The sequence below is a fragment of the Fringilla coelebs genome, assembly GCF_963513975.1.
Source record: "Fringilla coelebs genome assembly, chromosome: 9".
Classification (NCBI taxonomy): domain Eukaryota; kingdom Metazoa; phylum Chordata; class Aves; order Passeriformes; family Fringillidae; genus Fringilla; species Fringilla coelebs.
The window spans coordinates 22,864,102-22,884,908 of record NC_140067.1 but is presented as its reverse complement, the minus strand read 5'-3'; the positions used below and the strand labels follow the sequence as shown (position 1 = coordinate 22,884,908).

The 20,807-nt window shown below is 38.6% G+C and overlaps 1 protein-coding gene across 4 annotated transcripts in view; it reads right to left on the bottom strand.

Annotated features, from left to right (window-relative positions):
• Positions 1–20,807, bottom strand: part of KCNT2 (potassium sodium-activated channel subfamily T member 2) — a 114,240-nt gene that overhangs the window by 5,398 nt on the left and 88,035 nt on the right. The window contains exons 22-29 of one of the 4 annotated variants that reach the window (XM_084210914.1): positions 20,523–20,594; positions 17,645–17,779; positions 13,443–13,554; positions 9,632–9,733; positions 6,855–6,938; positions 5,421–5,549; positions 3,149–3,169; positions 68–368 (exon numbers count right to left, since the gene is read on the bottom strand). In XM_084210914.1, coding sequence (XP_084067040.1) covers positions 68–368; positions 3,149–3,169; positions 5,421–5,549; positions 6,855–6,938; positions 9,632–9,733; positions 13,443–13,554; positions 17,645–17,779; positions 20,523–20,594 — 956 coding nt within the window. The remainder of the gene's footprint in view (positions 1–67; positions 369–3,148; positions 3,170–5,420; positions 5,550–6,854; positions 6,939–9,631; positions 9,734–13,442; positions 13,555–17,644; positions 17,780–20,522; positions 20,595–20,807) is intronic. The other 3 variants (XM_084210911.1, XM_084210912.1, XM_084210913.1) reach the window with 3 other exon arrangements.

Here is a 20,807-nt window from a genome sequence, read left to right as displayed (position 1 = left end):
ATCATTTCTTACAAGAGTTCACCTTGCACCATGCTAATGTTGCTATTGAAGTACTGTATAGTGGTACCGTATCCTGCTGGAGAGAGGCCCAGGTGCTTCATTCTGTTCTTGACGAGTTCAGCGAGCTCCTGCCTTTCTGACCTCCTGTAGAGGTTCATTCTCTGCTGGTTGATCTTCTCAGCAGTTTTGGCAGAGTGCCTGGGGGCCCTCCTGCTCAGGCGCCGTGCCCACTGCATGCTCTTCCTCCGCAGCAGCGGGTGCTCGGACTGGTCGCTGGAGGTCGAGTTGCGGTGGTTGCCACGGCAGCTGAACTGCTCCTTGGTGTCCTTGGTGTCCTCCCATTCCTCCACGCTGATGGAGATTTGAGACTTGAAAGGAAAAGGGCAAGAGAGATGAAGGGCTGGTTAGATGGAAGCAGATGAAGATGTTCTCTCCTCTCTGTCCAGTGCTGCTGGACATGGGGTTTGGCTGCAATGGAGCTGAGGGGATTCAGCTCTTTGTACTTATCAAGTGTTCCTGAACTGGGCACCCTTTACTAGACTTTGACTTTTCATGTAAAAAGCTCATTTATAACTTAAATACTTTTATCAGGTGCAAAAGCAGGTAAGTGATACTTTCTGCCCAACTGCACTGTGCTTCTGAGAAGAGCAAATTTAGCCTTCTGACATTGCTCTTCCTGAATCTAGGAATCAGTCCAGAATGACTTTCTTCCCAGTCTGCACATTTTCAGAAATCCAAGTTGTGTAACTGCTTTTTACATGTGTGTTGTGGATTCATTAACTAATGGCTCAACTTTGGCTGCAGTGTTTTCAGTACTCTCTTATGACCACAGGTAGAACATGCCTGTTACCTGTGTCTCAAATTCCCAGGCCTTCCTGACCTTCCAGCACACATGAAATCAGGATGCATAACCTTCAGTGTGATTCAGGGCACCTCTTGTGAAAGCAGTAATTGATTCCTACCATAAAGAATAGTGATATTACTCATGTAGTGACAAATCCCCCCCCATAATTAGGAGCCAAAATCTGTTGCTGTGTTGCTCTGTTTTCCTTATGCCGCCCAAATAAGACTAATGGTATGTGCATGTACAAGTACTGAAATAACACAGGTGGAGGGACTACAGGTGTATTTCTAGCATAGAAAAGTTCCTAGAGAACATGAGAGGAAACATTTCAAAAGATAAATTTTAAGATAAATTGTTTCAATGTGTATTTTAGATGTAATGAGTAGTTTAATTTCTAGTTTCAAAACTTCCTTAACAATCCTGAGTTCCTCTTGTGCTATTTGAATGTCTGTTATTGATGTTGAAATAGTATAGTCCTTCATGGTGTCAGTAAAAGCACATTACTAGGGTACTGGTCACAGGTTTCAATGTGGTGAGTGTTTAAGATAAATACATAAAGTATAAAACAAAGATGGTGTAAATGAACAAGCTGAATTTGTGTGAATCCCCTCAGGCAGAATATGCTGGTAGCAATCAGTGAATAAAGGAAATTTAACAGAGGAGCTACTGAATGTCCTTTGCCCACTAACATGAAATCTGAAAGCAAGATTCAGTTGACCTCATCGGTGCTGAATACAACCTTTAAGAGGCTCACCACAGATCTGTGAGGTTTCTGGGGTCCATAAAACAGTACTTTGATATGAGTAAGCTGGATACAGTGTGAAAGATACTTTTATTTTTCACCTTTGAGCAAACTAGCTTTTACACTATCTGTGTAAAAGAAAAAAGCAACAAACAAACCTGATCAAACAGCAAAACAATCAAACCCCAAACACTTCCCTTTCTTTAAACCCTTGGTTGTGTTTGCTTTTTGTTTTTTCAAGGCAGGTTCCTGTCTCACATACCCCACTGAGTGCTCTGAAGGGTGTGATTGCTCACTTGTTCTTCCAGACAGCTGTGACCTACTCAGGCATGATGCTCTAACAGAATGTTTCATGCCCTAAACTCTAAATATTAGGCTGGTCAACACATGGCAGGAATGGGAATGTAGTCACAGACACACCAGTGTACATATTTGAGATGATATGATTGAGATATCTGTGTTGATAACACCAAACACGATTAACTTCAGATTTTTGCTCCCTTGCCTTGCTGCTCCCTAGGAGCTGTGTGTAAGAAGTGAAATAGTTTGAAGGTGTAGTTTCATCTGCTCCAGTCTGAAGCAGGGACTCCTTTTTTACCTTACTGCAAGTTCTATATTAGCTAAATTTTACTGCTCTGCCTATCAAGAATGCTACTTGCATCCAGGGCTCTAGAAATGCTTTTCTGCTCCAAAAGCTGTCTAAACCATTGCTAAGTACAGCCACATTTTCCTTTTGTGATAAACCTGGGGATTTTGCTCCACTAGCATTTAATGTGTGTAAGCTTAAGGCTTTCACCAGATGATATTTTCACTGTAAAGATGATTTGTTACCTTCAGAATTCAACAGGAGCAGGCCCAAAAGGAACCAGAATTCCACAGGACATATTTGAAATTCCCAGTCTGTCAGCTTTCAGATTTTAGCAAGCTGTTTGTGTCCAGAACAATGTTGCTTTAAGATCAATTTACTCAAGGATGATCCATTGCACAGTTCCATTTTCTCTGAGGATTTCACTCCCACAGTTGGACCACTTGTACAGTTTCTGGCTGGGATTGAGTTATATTTCTTCATAGCAGCCTGTATGGACTGTGTTTTGGATTTGTGATGATAATGTGTTAATCATGGGGATGTTTTCCTTACTGCTGAGTGGTGCTTACACTGAGCCAAGGCATTTTCTGCTTCTCACCCACCCCAGCAGCAAGAGGGCTGGGGAGAGCACAAGAAGTTTGGGAGGGGACACAGCCAGGACACCTGATCCCAAATGACCAAAGTGATATCTCTTATCCAGGGTGCTTTGCTCTGCAGGAAGATGAAGGAATGAGATGCTTGACAGAGCTCTGCTTTCCTGGAGATGGCCAAACACCCCATGCCCATCAGAAGTGTAAGCAAACTTTGCTTTTACTTAACTTATCAAGCTGCCTTTACCTAGCCCAAGAGATTTCTCCCTTTCAGCCTCCCAGTTTTCTCCCCATCCCACCTTGGGGGAGCAAGCAAGCCAGCAGCTGTGTGAGGCTTGCCTCAACCAGGACACCCAGAAACAGGCAGACAATAAGCAAATACTTACTTGTGAAGCCATTTCTCGTGACTGACAAAGGAAGGGGAAAAAGAAAACAAAAGACAATTTAAACAGAAGTGAATCTAAAGAAACAAATATGGACTATTAAACAGGAGCCACAGAAAAGCAGACATACAGGTAATGAAAAGATTTTGTATCTCTTTTTTACATTTTTTGAGTGTGGTGGAAATGGTTTGGGTCATAGGTGTGATAGTCATTGAGAGGCAGGCCAGATTCACTTCTTATTTAGTTACTGGGTCACAAAAAACTTGCTTTAATTTTAAAGAAGTTATGAGTATCTGTTAGTGAAGCGAGAGCTTCTCATGTGCATAGTGAAAAAGGAAGTGCCAAAGGATAAACTGTACATATTAAATATTAATTTTGGCATATTTTGTCCTCGTGACTCAAGTTACCCATGTTATTATTACCTGACAGCATCCAGGTATGTACAGTACAAATTTAGTTTCTTATCTCTGTTTAAACTCGAATTGATAATCATGTTAAAGGTTCTCTGAGTTATAAACCTTCAAATTTATGGCTATAAGTTCATAGTTCCTGAGTAAAAAGAATGAACTACTTTTCTCTTTTTTCCATTTTAAAGATCTTACCCAATGACATTCTTCTGACTTAATGTATTGAAAAGCTAAAATGATAACCCATGCTAATATTTCTTAGTGAAATAAGTAAAAAAATCCTTTAACTTCAAAATAAACACTTTGCAGAAAGATTGGGCCTTTCAGCACCTCTGTGTCTGTAGGTCTCTATCCATAAAGGCCACAGATGCAGAGCAAGATGTTGCTCTTTTGTATTCTGGGGAATAGGTAGGTGAGGGGAGATTTCCCTGCCCCTCTCTAGAGAGAAAAGGTTACACAAATTCTGACTCACTAAACAAGAAATTGCACAAATCACACCAATACCACTGTGTGAAAATACCACTAAAGGTCTGCGTTCAGAGACTTCAGCTTAGAAAGACCAACAACTGCATTTTGTTCACTTAATAAAGGATCTTCCACATTTTTCCAACACCTGACAATTTGAAAATTTAACAAGGAGGTTTCTCTAACCTCCCTTCCTTAATCTTCTACCTGATTTAACTCAAATTCTTTGTGAGATTACTTGTGAAAGTTGATAGGAAGTAATAGCAGAACTCCTCATTCTCTTTTTGTGACCTGAAGTTAAAGAGCCAGCCCTGAATGTGAGAATAAAGCACTGCCATGAATTTTATCCTATCCTTATTTAATGAATTCTTAAAATCTAGTATGTCCTCTCTTTAGTGGAAGGCTGTGACAGACCTTTTTTTCATATTAGCAGTGAGGCTGACTACATTCTTCTCCAAGGAATGATTTTGATGGCTTATGTTAAGGCTGCTATAGTTCAAAAGAGATGACTACAGTGACAGAGTCCACTGGCTAAGCTGTAAAAGCCACCTGCAGAGACAGTGATGGTCCACAAAGAGATATTCCCATGAGCTGGGTGGGATCTTGCCCAGCTTTTTTATCACCCTTTTATAAAACTAACTTCAGCTTGGTGTACTTCCTCAGGAGCAAATCTTGCCATTAAGCATTATATGCCTGAATGTTTTCTAATAATTTTCTGAAATATGGAAAATAAAATATAAATTACCTATCTTGGAAATTAGTTTAAACTATGAATATTTCAGAAGAGAGACTTGTTGCTCACTGTTGCATTTGAAAGCCATGGTTTAATGGGATGGCAGTACTAATGGTCATGTAAACAAATGGATAATACACAACAGAAATCAAAGCTTCCCAAACAAAAAAAAGTATGTTAAATAGTCAGGAAAAAGTATTTTTGTCATTTTTTATAAACAGAGAGATGGAGAAATGTACACATTTATGTGGCAAACACAGAAATACATATATGAAATATTACCACTGTTCAGCAGCTAAATCTAGAGAGATCCCACATTACTTTGAATAACACTAAATAGAAATGAGCAACAAGAGAATGAATTAGAAGGTCACATGAGCAGTGAAATGCCACCTGTTTTGAGACACAGTGCTGGCACTGTTGGCACAAGGGCCAGAGGGCCTGGTGAAGGGTTTGGTACAAGCCCTGCTGTTAGCAAGCACAGTGAGGTCAGAGCAGAGCTCGCTCCTGAGCCGCTCCTGGCCGTGCCCAGCTGCCCCTTGGCTCCCATCCACCCATTCCAGGAGGGGAGCACAGGAACCAAAGGCCAGGTGTGCACTGGCCCTGGGCACTGCTGGAGCCTGGGGCTCAGCCTGGGTTATGTGAGCAGCCAGCAGGGTGGGTGACCCACCTCAGATGTTGTGAGCTTCTGGGATTCTGTCCTGTAGACTCCAATTGGAATGTCTCCTGTAGAGGAACAAAGCTTCTGATACAGTCTGGCATATGTCCTAATCCACAGATCCTCTTCTGTGATTTTCATCTGAGCAAATAATAATAGGAGGGAGGAATTTTAACTCTTGAGGGTTTATCACTTGTTCACTATGCTACTCATGAAAAAAAACCCCAAAACTAAACACTAGCTGGTAAGTATCCCAGTGTAGTGTTGCACCTTTGCTCTACAACAAATCTGCAACTTCTATTGACTTTGTCAGACTGTTTCTTTTGCTTTCTCCCTGTTTAGAAGACACTGTAGTGGAAGCAGTTTAGCATTATGAACTTCTGGTCTTGGTTTAAGACTACGTAAAATTCACATGGCAGCCCTCACACAGTGTCTATTTTTGACTAAAATATAAATGAATAAACAAAATATTGTCATCAGTATGAAACCGGTATGGACAGACTGGAGTGCATGAGTTTGAATTTGAATTTTGTCCTCCAGACTGCAGGCTGAATATGTGGGAGGAAGTAGTACACTAAGCATAAGTGGGACAAGAAGTCTTACATGACATTCACTTACTTCATTACTAGCTTTATTTTGAGATGTATGAGTTCCTTTTTAGAGATTCAATTGTACTTTCAAGTGTTCTTGCATTCACTGTAATGAAGCTTAATGACTGACCAAGAAATATGTAATTTTTATTTAAGCAACTTTTTAAAATCTTCATTGATACCTTCCTGCCATTCTTTATAGATGGCCACAAAGCAACTTTTACAACTCAAGTTGTGGTGATCTGTTTGCTACCCAGAGTATAATGGGTGTGGGAGGAAACATAAAAGTGGGGGTTTTTTTAGTAAAAATTACTTCCATTGTGTTTTTATTTGTGTATATACACAGTTAAATTGCATTGGGGAATACTGACATATATAATAACAAGATGACTTTTGAACTCCAACTCCTAGTCATTTAATTCACCAGATCTTTCTATAAAAACTACTCATGGCCTTTATTGCCCATAGGAATGGGGATTGGAAGATAGTCCTGGGCAGGCTGCACAATACAGGTAATGCTTCCTGGCTTTTATATACCTAATTTATATACTGGTTGCTGAACTGCCATTGCTATTTCATATAAAATGCATTATTCCTGTGTTTTCCTGACTTTCCAATTTTCTGCTGAACAAAACGCACTGTGTTTTCTCAAGGAGATGTTTTTGCTATGGAACTAAAAATGCATATGTTTTCTGTTTAATTTCCTTGTCTTCTCCCTGATGAAAAAGGAAACAGATGGCCTTCCCTGAACTTTCACAAAAGGAAATGCCATACAAAGAAAGTTGAAGTATTTTGCAGACAGTACAGAATCTTCTCTGGTATTCTGTACTGATTGGGGTTTTTTTTAATAACTTACAGAACAAAGAAACCCAGATCCTGGTGTGGTGTCAAGTCCCAGCAGAAGTCTTGTGATAGAAATCATATAATCTTTCACAAATGACTGCAAGATATTTTAACAGGAGAGACAGAAAAGAAAGAAAAAAGCTTTAATGAACAGAGAAGTAGGCAACCATTAGCACTATGTATGACTTTCAAAGGAATTAGACATCTGTGTTTACAGTCCATCTCTTTAAGTAACTTAATCACTGTAGGAATACCTATTTCTTTCTTTTGGCTGAATTTACTTATATAAAGGAAGTTTTCCTAAATTGGCTCTGCATGTGCCTGCAAGGACTGTACAAGATTCAGCAGACTAAGGCATAACAAGGCACAGGAAAAGCAAAGATGGATGTGTCAGTGAAGTGAAGTGTTAGTCTTACGAGGTGTGAAATTATAATGAACTCTTCTGTGCAAAAGAAATGCTGGCAGATGTTAGATGGCTCTGCAGTCCTCACTGGGTCTCTCTGAGGTGACACTGCTATTATTTTATTAAAATGAATAATCTGAAGGATTTTTAGGGGTTGATATGCCTTGTTGCTCTGCTAAACAGTGTGTTGCTATTGGATAAAAAGCAGAAATTAAGTTTAGTGTAGAAGTGTTGACTAAGACCAGGAATCAGAGCAGCTAAAATCACAAATATTTCTCCTCCTGGGTTGGGCTGCTGGAATGAGAGGGCCATAGGGGTGCTCTTCTACCTGTGGCTGAGCTGCTCTTTGCCACCTGTATTTAGGTGTAGCAGGGCAGCATTGCAGCCCTTGGAATGCAGCACACACAGCAGCTCTGCTGGACTCCTGCAAATACACAGCTAACCAAGAGGTTTTCACAAAGAAATACCTCACAAAGGTATTCCAGAAATCCTTTAGAGCTATAGAACCTGGATTTGTTCAAACTCAGAAGCTAGATGGATTTCATTTGATACATAGTGATTCAACTATTTTAATTTCTGTACTGGTAGTCTCCCAGTTAATATGGGCTAAATGCCAAGGAGCATGTCAAATAAAATTTGTTTGCAAATTAAACATATTTGTTATCTTGGCAGTATCATTTCTGCCATGGAATTTTCATTAGTTTAACAAGTTTATTCACCAGGATTTGCAAGACCAAGTTCTCCTTTTTCAGTCACTGTCCTAAAGAGAATTGGAAGGCTTTTCTTTCAGCCTGTAATGGGAAGAACCCTGATGTTCCCCATGTCATTGGCTCTGTTTCTTGCAGAAGAAAAACACAGAAAATGGGACTATGAAAAAGAACAAAGAGCTGCTATTAGGAGTAAGAAAAATAATTCTAGAAAAATGACAGTTCACCTATGAGCAGTAGCAGTTCAGAGGAAGGACAGGTGGAATTAAAGTGACAATGAGCATTTGAGGCCCTTTGTTTTAAACACTTTCTGGTAAATGGTGTTACTCTGTCAAATCATTGCATGATTATTCATGTTAGGAGCAAATATAAAATATTGAAGTCATTTATCTGCTGGCAGAAGCTGTTGATTAACAGATGTGTTTCTATATATATGTCTTTGGTATTTTTACTATATTTACTATATTTTACTATATTTCTTTTTCAATATTGTGGTATATGATGCTGATATTCTGGGGCATGATTATGAAGATGTTTTAGATGCAAAAAGATTTGTTTCTAGAACCTTAAAATATGTATGCCCATATACTTGACTGGTTTTTTATATTAATGGCTTCTTGAAAAAAGTTTAGCTCCGGAACTTTTCTATTTATGTTGGATTTGCCTTCAGGAAATTGATTTGGAAGTACAATTGCGATGAAAGAACACCTTTCATGCACCAAATTACCAAGTAAATTCATTTCCCTGCAAGGATGTTTTCCACTTGAGTACTAAAGCTCCTCAGGCTATGCCCAGGTAGAGGCAAGGCAGGAGGCTGCTCAGGTGAGCAGATGTGGCCATGGTGGTGTTCCTGCTTATGCTGTGCACCTTGATCCTTGCAGGGTGGTGCTGGGGGCTGCTCCTTGGGCGTCCTGGTGTGTCACAGCGTGCAGGAAACCTGGGCACTGCTGAAGACTGAGCAATACTGGCCTATTTTCCACCCTGAAACTAGCAACAACTGCCTCCATTTGCCCTGACTGTATTTTCTGATGTTTTCTTCAACTCTCTGAAGCTGTGCTCCTCCCTGATTCTCAGTGTCATCACTGCTTCCTGGATTCTGAGCCCCAAGGTTGAACAGCTGCCTTTTCTTCCCCCACTGTCTCTCTGTAACCACTGAATGCATCATTCCTTGCAAGGGCAAGCATGGCTTACTTTACAGTGGAATGACAGGGCCTCTGCAGGTCTAGTCAACATGAGTAAGAGCAGAGGACACTATGAAGTCATTGAAGCCTTTATCAGCAAATGCAGGAGACTAATAAATTACATATTAAAGTAATTCTGTTGCTTTCTGTTAGGGACACTATGTGTGGGAATGGGCACTGCGTTTCTTATTGCAGAGCACAAGCATTATTACTCTATAGAATCTGTAATTCATGTAGGCCTTATCAAAGCTATTTGACTGTGGAGAGGTACATTAACAGTATTAAATTATCTAACATCAGATTTTGGCCAGTCACAGAGTGATTTTGGGATTGATAACTGAACTAACACATCAAGCATGCTTCATTCTTTTGCCATTGATTGCTCCCAGTATAGACACACTTTAATGGATCCTATGACACAAAATAGGGTCATCTAGCAATTAAGCACAATCAAATGGATGGCAGTACTTGTGTTAAGTCACATTACTGTTCATAGTACCTGATAAAGCAGTGTGTCCAACATGCTGATGCTGAAAACCCTGCCAGCAGCAAAGGGCAGCCGAAACATAAATGCCAGATTAGACCCCTTCTCCCGCTCTTTCTGTTAAACAATTAAAACACAGAAAACATTTTTAATGCTGGTTTTGGAAGGACTGTAACAAAACCTTGAAATAGATATTATCTTGAAAGAAGTAAAAAGTGTAAAATCCCTTTACTCTCAGCATAGTTTCTTCCTACAGGTATGCAGCATCTTTGTTCAACAGCTGCAGTTTTCCAGGTTGAATATATGTTGTTTCAGTTACCACATCTCAAACTGCATGGGCATATTCCACCCAATCAGTTTGAAAAAGATGGAGGGATATCAACTGTGCTTAGCTCCTGTTAACGTGCTCCAATTCCTTGGTGCTGACAGTGGACTGTCATACTGGTGCAGGAAGTCTCCTAGGAACAGGAAACATGAACAGAATCTGGTACAAACGGGAAGAAATGGCCCAGGGCTCAGCCAGTGCCCTGGTGCTGCTGGCCACACTCTTTCTGGTACTGCCCAGGATGCCCCTTGCCTTGTGGCCACCTGGACACGGCCTGGCTCAGGCTGCCAACCAGTACCCCCATCCTTGAGCAGCTTTCCAGCCACTCTGCCCCATCCTGCAGTGCTGCAGAGGTGATGGTGACCCAAGGGCAGGACCTGGCCCTTGGCCTTGCTGACCCTCATACCACTGCACCAGGCTGGTTTAGGTTCCTTCCATCTCTTCTACAGCCTTGCTTTTCCTTTATTCTTGCTTCAAAGAGATCTGTGAGAAATATAATCCTACTTTCTAGGATAGAACAAATAAATTTTCTGGTGTTGATATGGAACAACTTCCTAAAAACCTCTCAGTTCAACAGTCAAATTTGTGTGCTAATTGCTTGTAGAATTTTAGAATTTATGTAAATTGCTAGAGATCTATGTAAAATAAGACACCAATAATAAGAGGTACCAATCTCTTTTTATAACTCATATGTCATTATTGGTTTTTATTACTTAATGTTAATTCAAATCTGCTTCATACCTGAATTATATCAAAGAAAAAAAAAATGGAGACAGGAAATAGAAGGCCCCATCCTGAAGGTTAAAAAAGCAGCATGGCTGGGCAAAAATCACTGCAAATATACTGGGCCATGCCAGATGGATTTCTGCTCACCTAACATCTGTGTGCTTATCCCCATTGGAAGACACAAAATCACAGGATTGGGTTTGATTAAAAGATATAGGAACTTGTACTTATTTCAAAATGATCACTTACAGCTTTGGAATTTTTATCAGTAACACCTGCAATATTTACTTGGAACAAAACCATAGCAAACTGAAGTCTGAATCCTATCCAAAACACTACAAACCCTTTCTCTCAAGAACGAGGGGATGGTTACCTCAGTTTTTTTCTTATGCAAGACAAATGGAGAACACAGATGTCAAGTTTAGAGCGTGGGTGTGTTGTTTTTCCTTTTCTCTTTTGTACAAAGGCCACTGCTTTCTCCTATGCCAGTGCTGAGTTTACTGTCAGATTTATTTATCTCTAAAATGAGAAAAGTTGCAGCTGCAATAGCAGATGGACATCTGATTTGTGTATCTGTCTTCTGCAGCCCATTAGGTTGAAAAGCCAATTTTGCAAGTGTGTCTCACTGCTACCTCAAGGCAACTTGCCTGATATTCTCAGTCTTTCTGAAAATGAGGCGCTTAATGCAGAAATAACAAGCAACTGTATGTTCAACTGCTTTAGGTAATTTTTACTGGAGTTTTTAATTGCCTTTCATTTTGCATGAGGGAGTTCTGAAACATCAAATGAACTACAGCACCACCTGTGAAGTTCTCTCTGCAAATGTTAAGATGAACTGACTGGGAAATATTAACAGCAAGCAACTGCAAGAGCAATGAAGAAAATGTTCTTTAAGATAATTTATCTACCTCTGTTTCAGCAGAGCATAGTTTGGATAGGAAGTTCATTAAATGTTCAGCTTCCTACCTATCTTCACAACTTTTGCACAATAAATTAATAAAGATAGTCAAGAAGTTAAAATATTTTGAAATATTTCCAGAATATTTGCTTGAAAAGTTAAGGAGCCTATGTAAAGACAGAAAGAACTGAGATAAAAATCCTGGTTTCACTGCACTGAAGTAGACAGCCCACAGAGAATTCCAGAATCCAAGTGGAATCAGATTAATGGAACATGTTAACAAATAATTTCCAACCCCCTGTCAGACAGTACACCAAGACATTAAGCTTGGTTGAAACACAGTGTTGAAGGCCCCAGCCAGCTGCTGGCCCCTGGAAGAACTGGCAATGCAGATTCCAGCCAGGTGTAGCTTATCCTTCATGGATTTACCACGGAGGGAGGAACTAGAGGAGCCACAGGGGCAAACCTTAAAGGGGAGTGGGGGTGGCATTATCCCAGCAAAGCTGAGCCTCCTTCCTCAAACAGCTCCTCTCTAACTTTTGTCTGGTTTCCTCAGAGCTCTCCAGGCTATGTCTCAGTCAGAACACCCCCTAAACACAAGAGCAAGCCTTCATGCCACTACAGGTAAAGATAACAAGTCACTAAAGGCCACTCAGATATTTACATCTTGTGGTCGACATGTAAGTGTGATATTCAGCTGAGTAAAAGATTTACTTCTCGTCCTTATTCTCTCATCCACACAGGCTGAATTTTGGCAGCATTCAGTTCCTCTGTAAGAAACCAGACTGGGAAGGTAAGTTTCTATTGAGAGGCTCTTTTCCATGAAGTATATATTAAAATTACCTACATTAATATTGTACAGTAAATAGTGAACTCTGAAATCCCCAAAATTTAGGAAATTTACAGTACAACTAGGAAATGGAAATTATATGTTAAATCTGTATAATGGTAATGATTTTGGCATGAATTCAAATTCACCAAGATATGTAAGGTATCTGAGTTGCACCACGAGAGAACCCAGCAATCAGAGTGATTGATAGACTGATAGGGAGAGAGAAAAGAATGTAGTGAAGGATTTTTGCCCTTGAAGACTGACTGTCACAGTGATATTATTTGTCTCTCACAAACTCAGGATATGGTGGGTAGGTCAGACCACCAGGGAAGATCTGTGAGAAAGAGGACTGCCCTTGAGTTTAGAGACTTAAACAGATGCACAATATTACTTCCTATGCTCCACCTGTTTAAGATAACAGTCTTTTGAAAAAGCAGATTAAATTTATCTCCATACAGCCACAGTTCCACAATTTGAAAATGCCAAATATACATATAGAATATGAAGGTTTTAGCTAACATTTCAGTAGTGTTGCTGTCCCTCTCATTCTGACAGAGAGCAATTACTGTTTTCTAACAGTCCCATTAATGCCAATATCTCCCACAGATACACAGAAATGTGTACAGAAGACACAATTATAGTGCCTTTAAAATGAAGAGGAATTAAAAAATACATTATAATAAAAGCTGAATGTTTTAGCATTTAGTCAGTTAAAAGATTTTCCATGTTAATTGCCTGTGTCAGCCTCTTGGACAGCAACATTAGCTCTAAATATTTAATTATCCAAAAATATTTCTTTTCCCTTGATCAAATTCCACCAGAGAGTTGGGATTGATTAATATTATATTGTAAAACGATTAAATCAAATCAAACTTTATTATTAAATGAGGGTAGAAATTTGAAAAAAAATTATCTTTTACAGTAGTTCTACAACAATAAATCATTTCACTATTTCCACTTGTTTTGAAATCTTTGTTATAAAAATCAGAAAAAGTAATAAAAATATAACATTTAAACTGAAGGGGGGGAAGGCAAATCTCCTTACCTTTTCCAGTTTGGACAGAGCAAGAGAATAGCAGTCCTTGGCTCTGAACTGCATGAATCTCATGTTGGCTGGATGAGTTAGCTCTGTGATAATGCTCAGGCTGGAGAACAACCTGCATTTTAAAAGAATGTCATGGTTATACTTCTAATTATAACAGTTCACAAATGTAAGGCTCTACAGAAAGCTGCAGCTTGTGCTCATGTCTGTGTTTTAAATGAAGTCCCTGAACCGGTGGTGGGTCTGGTGAAATGCTGGTCCAGCAACACATTCTCCGAAGAATTCACCAAGAAGCACACACTGAGCTCACAAAATACTTAAATGCTAGGAAAAAAACAACTTAATTTCATTATTTTTTATTTAATAATGGGTACAATATCACAAATCTGTAGGAAACAAGAAAAATTGCAAAAGTTTAAAGCTTGTACTTAGTACCTGGCTGCATGTAAAGTATGACTGATTTATGTACCCTTTCCAGTTGGTTCTTCTTTCTTGAGGTCTGTTTGTATGCTGTGACTACAGTCTGAGCAATATAGATGAAAATTGACACTTGTGGGAGTTGCTGAGAAAATGTATGTTTATGTATACTTATGTTCTCACTTTGAAATATTTACATATACAAAATATTTATAACTTAGCACCAATTCAGGCTTCCAGCAACTAAAAGCTCTACTGTGAACTGGCTGAATTACACAGATTTTCAAGCAGCAGACTCAAGACCCCCTCCCCTGCACTCAGGGCTCCAAGAAACAGAAAGAAAATCATAGTTTATTTAAATATGAAACAAGTTGGAATAGAACACATATTATTATTATTTAAATCTTTACAGATTGTGTCAGGAAATGAGATGTACATTTGTAGCCTCTTTTGCTGACCCTGGGGCTGCTTATCTACACTTAGCAATAGGTAATTGTGTACTAATTACATCATTGATGTGGCTTCTGTCTCACTTTCCATGCAAGCAGCATTTGGTGAGTTGGTGTCAAATGGAATTCAATGCACCCTTTTGCAAGTCTTGTCCTTTTCCCTCACTTTTGCAGGAGAAACATCACTGAAATGGCAACTCAAGCAGAGCCTAAATGTGGGGAAATGATTATCCAGACTGTCTGCCAATATGTGTTAATCCCACATTGTATTTGAAAAACAACACTACAGAAGTCAGAACTAAGAGTAATAAGAAATTAAAAGCTGATCTCATGATAAAATATACACAGCAGGAAAAAATGCAGGCTGCTGTGTTTCTCTTAAAGATGGTTCATATCTTTCACCAAGATATGAAAACTGATTTCTATTAGGAAATCAGTTTCAAAACTGGTATTGGTAAAATATTTTACTTCCGAGTGCCTTTTAGCTGAATTAGGGAAAATTGCTCTCTAGGAAGTCAGGGACAGATTGCATCTTGCCCTGGGTGTAAGGCACACTGCCTGCCAGCTTTTAGCACTGGAACAGGCTGCTTCTGGGCAAAGATCCCTCTCTTTACCCCATTCTACTAAGAAAGTACTGGATGGGGAAGAGAAAGCTCCCACCAGCCTGATGGGAGGCATGGCTTGCTGTTGAACTCATATTTGGAAATCAGACAAGCAAGAGAGATATGTAGCTCTTTCCCAAACCACAATGATAAACCCAGAAAATCATGCAATGCCATCACAGCACCTCATTTGGTTTATCTCTAAGCTGGTGATGACAGCTAGATACCAGCCAAAACACTGACCTGTTATGTGTACTGCTGGCAACAGGCTTCCTGCAGGATTTGAAACACAGCCTTGAAGAGGTCAACTAATAAAACTTTATAGTGCTGCAGACCTACTGCCTGGGGAAATGTGCTGTTTTTCTGAGGTGGGCTCACACCTGTCCACAGGGACTCAGTGCTTGGCTTCCTGTTTAATTTTAAAAAGTGCAAAGCATCTTAAGGTGTAGTCCAAGACTATAAATTTCTCCTTTTATTTTTTAGCTGTGATAACTAGTTCTCAGTCAGTGTGCCCATTTGAGTCACACCTCCTATGTCAGGTAAGTCAGTGCTGTGTCACAGTTTTAATTGGGATGGCACAGCTTCTAGCCCTAAAGGTGCTAAATAACCCTGTCCTTACAAACAATGCCTCTGCCTTCCAGGGTGGGCAGCACACTCTCCTGGCAAAGCAGGGTTGCTAATTTATGTAAATCGGGGAATCATGACACAACTGCCAGCCTGGGCTGAAGAGCCTGGGTTACTGCAGCTCTGACATGGCTTTTTTAGACCTGAGTAACTCACACCAGGGGTGTTTAGATCTCACCTGGTGAGACCAAAGTGGAACCCTTGTCAATGCTGTGATATCATTGAATACAGCATATTAAATCCAGGGGTTTAAAATCCCCCTTTAACACCACAGTTGGTGTTGAGTGCTCTTGCTCTCTACCATGTCCAGTCTTTTCTTCATTACTTTCTGATATTAGGTATTCATAAGTAATGAAAAAGCTTTCAATATGTTTTTAAAGGTCATTGCACTATTTACCTTAGTGCAATGAATGTATTTTATTCTGTAGAACAGGTGAATGCCACTACTTTATGCCTCTTCCCAAAGCTTACTTATTTCTACAACTTTTACATAATATAAAAATGCAGTGAAATTATTATATGTGTTCTAGGGGAAAAAAAAAGAAACTAATTGATACAATACACTATTTGTAAAAGTGTACCAGGTTTTAGAAAAAAATGTTCAGTCCTAAACCAAAATATTTATTTTCATTTACTTTGATTGTAAATATGCAGTGTTAAAACAATACTGACCCAGACATAAGAGTTTATACACGAGTTAAAGCTGCCATCTAGTTGCAAACAATGTGCAAGACAGCTGAAGGAGTGTACAGTAACATCTAATGGCATACCTATCAGATGAAACTGCCCTTTGACAAAGTAGAACACAGCTAGGGAAAAAACAATTTTACAAGTTTACTTTTGATAAAACTCCTTTTCCATTTGGGGGTAAACAGTATTTCAGAAAAAATTATATATGTGAAAGACCTCAGTGAGTGCCCTAGCACTGTGGTTAGGAGTAGATCTCAGTGATGCCCAGATAAAGTTCAATTATAGTTTCAACCCAAATTTCATAGGTGTGAGTATGAATCACCCACCTGTGCAAGTACCAGGTACCAATTCAGAAACTGAAATATTAGAAAAAGACAGAATTGATGTTTCTTGTGCAGTGCAGATTTTGCTTCCTTTGAGCACATGCAGAAATGCAAAGAGCAGTTAACTGCATTCTCACAGAGCTGCATTTACAAAAAAAGCTCCTTTGTATTTTAATAAGCTCAATTTTCTAAACCACTGGATTCAAACAACTTTACTATGCAGCTCTCTCTGGTCTTTTGTGGAAGGTTTGACACAGAAAACAGGTAATTGCAATAAAAGCAACATTGACTCATACTCAGTTTCCTTCCAGGTCTTATTAGAATGAACACCAGGAAATGCTAGGCTTAAGCCCCAAATCAGGGAGGCATTTCATAGCTGACTGTGTAGTGTGTTTTGGTTTTTGTGAGATTTTTTGGCTGTTTTTATTAAGAAAATAATATTTTTCTTAGCTCAAAGTGACATATTTTCTTCATACTCACTGAACCAAGATATTGAACACAATGGCTTTAATTAGGAGAGTTGTCAAAAGGAACAGCAAATCTCATTTTCATCACAGATTCCTCAGCCTCTTCACTGGACTGATCATATTATACTCTCATGACTCTTGCCATGTTGGTGTCATAAGTAATGTTGTATATATGTACCTAAAGCCCTAACTTTTGTGCAAAACTAGATATTCAAAATGTGAGCAGGTACTACTAACTTCACAGTGATGCAGTGCTTACCTTTCAGCATTAGAAGGATCTGCTTTTCATATGGGCTTGAACATTATTGTGAATTTCCTTTTCTTAAGTGTCTTTTGTCCTAGGTCTTTGAGAGTGACTTTATTTTCCTTCCTGTAAACCTGACAGCTAACTTGTAAAATGATTATCTGGTTTTGGGATGCAAAGCATTTTATTTGAGCTTTCAGGAGAATACCTCAGGATTCTAAGGGAATTGCTAAGCAGGGTGGGAAAAAGTTTGCCCATGTAACACACAAATTCATGCAAGGGAAAACTTAAGTAGAATTTAAAAAAAAAAGAATAAGCTCTTGGCACAGGAGGCATCAAGTGTTTCACAACTAATGAGGATGTGTAGATAGATTGCAAAAATGCTTTACCTGAAGAGGGTTTGAACATTCACAATAGTCTTGGCATCTGCCATGTAGTCTTCCTCAGCACTCATTGTGCTTTCCTTGTCCACCACCACCATATTAGCTGCAAAGGTGACCCCACACCTTAATAAGTCATCTAGGCTTTTGTGAAGAGAAAGAGGGAGAAAGAAACAAGCAACTTAAATATGGAACATCTGAAAGATCAGCCATGGGCTGGCATCTGCAGATCAGCTATGTAACAACTTCTAATATAATCAAGGATAACTTCTTAATTAATTGGTAGAATAGAATATAGAGTCTACTTCAGTAGGTTATTACAGTCCCTCTCTTTTGTTAATAAATTTATTTCAATTTTTTTTTTAATAAACCTTTAATAGTTACTTGAGAACACTTTGGCCTTATCCATTGCAACAACTTGCTCCATTGCAGTTACATCTGACAACAGAAAAACCCAAATAAATCCTTCTGGTTGTTTGTTCCCACAGTTTCATTTTGGTTTCAAAATGTTAATTAATTAGCTGGAGTGTTCTCAGGATGCTTTTAGGAGCAGCTGCAGAGCAGCAGAACTTTGTGCACAGCTGGAAAATGTTTGTGTGAAGCCCAACCACAGAAAACACTCACAGACAGCTGAGTTACAGTTCTCATCATGCCTTGTAGCTTTGTCTCCAAAATGAAGCATGTTTCAGCTGTTTTAACAACAACATTTTCCACAGATCCTAAGGACTTTTTGACAAGTGTGGCGGGTTTTTTTAACAATTTATTTTGGAAGAATTTATATTCATTATTTTTGAAACTGTGCAGTATCACTGATGGTTGACTACAACAAAAGAAAAACTGATTTTATGTGAACTATGAACAACTGCAGTGCATAAGTGGAAGTCCAAACTTTTTTTCTGAGTAATTTGTATTTCTGCTTTTTCAGACTTTCAGTTGATCCCTGAAAATAGCAGCATATTCTGAAATACCCAGATTTTCTGCATTTCAATGTTTCATAAGCTCAACAGCTATTCTTATTTTAGCAGTTACATGTGGTTGGTTGGCTCCTGGAGAATTTGAAAAATGCTAATGTAGAAGCATTATAATGCTAGTTCTCAGGTACCTCTAGCTAAAGGTTTCTCAAGATTGACTAGAGTTCTACACAGCTGTGAAATCTGTTCAGTTACAGATCTCAAATCCTACCAAGGACTGGGGGACAGGTACATACTACTTGACATATTTTGGTGAAGTGCATCTCTGCTATGAATTTTGGTAAAGCTGGTTTTTTGTGAGCCATCTACTTCTAATAAAAAAAGAATGGTAAATGAAAGTCATTCCTTTGGTGGTTTTCTCTGTGAGATGATGATACTTCATTGCTGGTTAAAAAATTATAAATATTTTAGATACTTCTAGATAGTAGGTGGTACTTTGAGCATGTATTTTATACTCCTTAAATAAGAAAGGAAAATTTGCAGATTTTACAATGTATTTCTTATCTACAGATGACCATATCTATTAGTACAAGATTTAGAAACATGGTGAGGCAAACACAGGGAATATGTATTAACTATATTTTTTGAAGTATTCTTATTGGATGACAACAGATGTCAAAAAAACCCTCTACAAACTACAGTTGCTTATTGCACCAGGAATTAAAGTGATTTTTGTGTCAGAAAAGATGCAGAAGTTCATGCTGGTATTACTGTGAACTTCTGAATTCTGAATAATCACTTATTCCCAAGACTACATGCTTCATTTTTTAAAAAATGCATTTAATTTTGAAAGAACAACAAAACACCATTAGGGAGGGATTTGGCAATTTCCATTTTGAAATAAACTCAGTAAATTTAAACAAAGTTCAATTTTCTACATTAGTAAAACAGGTTAACATCTGAGTTATTAATGACTTTGAATTCTTTGAGTATTCCCTCTTGAGTACACATTTTGATGCCGTTTGGGTTTTGTCTTTTCCCTTTTATATCACCTCCTTACTAAAATTATCTCATGTTTCCTTTTTAAGGTTGGGGAAAAGGCAACAATTTAATTATTCTGCCATTATGAGTTGTTTTTATAATTATTATGTAATTAGGAGTTAATAAAGTAGTAGATATTAATAACCTGTGACACTTTCTTGCTTCATAGGAAAAAATGTGAAGTAAACGACATTTCTGTGGGCTCTTTGTAAACTTCACAAGAACTCAGTATCACCAAGGTAAATCTGTAACTACAGCACTATTATAAGCAGGAAATAAGCTTTTGGATTTCTACAGGGGGAAATTAATACTATGGGCTTGTAGCCCCAATTCAGTATGCACTATGTAGTGTAGCAGTTTTCTTTAAATTTACAATCTACATTGAGGAGTTTACTAAAATATTCCTGAGTCCTTGCTCTTCTCTTGTTTCTGCCTGATTTTCACATTAAAGTTCTGTTGCTAAACCTATATCCATAAACATATATTAGCAGAGGTGAAGACAGAAATGTAGGAGTAAGTGATAATTTAAGTAGTGGAAGATGAAGACTTTTGGACACATTCAAGACTGTTTACATTCTGTAGCTATCTTTACAAAACCTGAGTCAATAAATTCCAAGAACTTTTAACTCAGTACAGACTGATACTAGAATCAGGGCTATAATCTGTTCATTTATAGAAACATATGAACTCACCTAAATAAGTGCTAAGTATGTTTTTGAACATGTTAACTTGTGCTCCCTGTCATGCTTTTCCCTAATGAGCTCCTTTATAAATCAGAAATGTGAAATCCCAAATTACAGCAGACAGACACAGACTATGCATGCAGAAAGCTCATCTCCAACTACAACACACACACAGCAGAACATGCAATGACAATACACACAACAAACCACTGAGACTACAAAGGTAAGTTTGCTAACAGTTACTTCACCTACTTGTCGATAGAGCCCACCATGTAGTAAACCATTGGAAACCAACAGATTGCATCCAGAAAATGCATATCTGGCCTAAGCAGCAGATGGAATTACAAAATGAAACACAGTATCACAACAGCAGCATCTCTTCCAAAATATTTTAATCAACTGGTAGTTTGGGGTTTTTAAAAAAAAAAACTTTCTTAAACTTTGGCATTATGATGTCAGTTAAAGCAGGAAAGAGGTTTTCAGAAAGCTGTGAATCAACACTTTGCTGTGATCATAAAGAATGATCAGAATTAACAT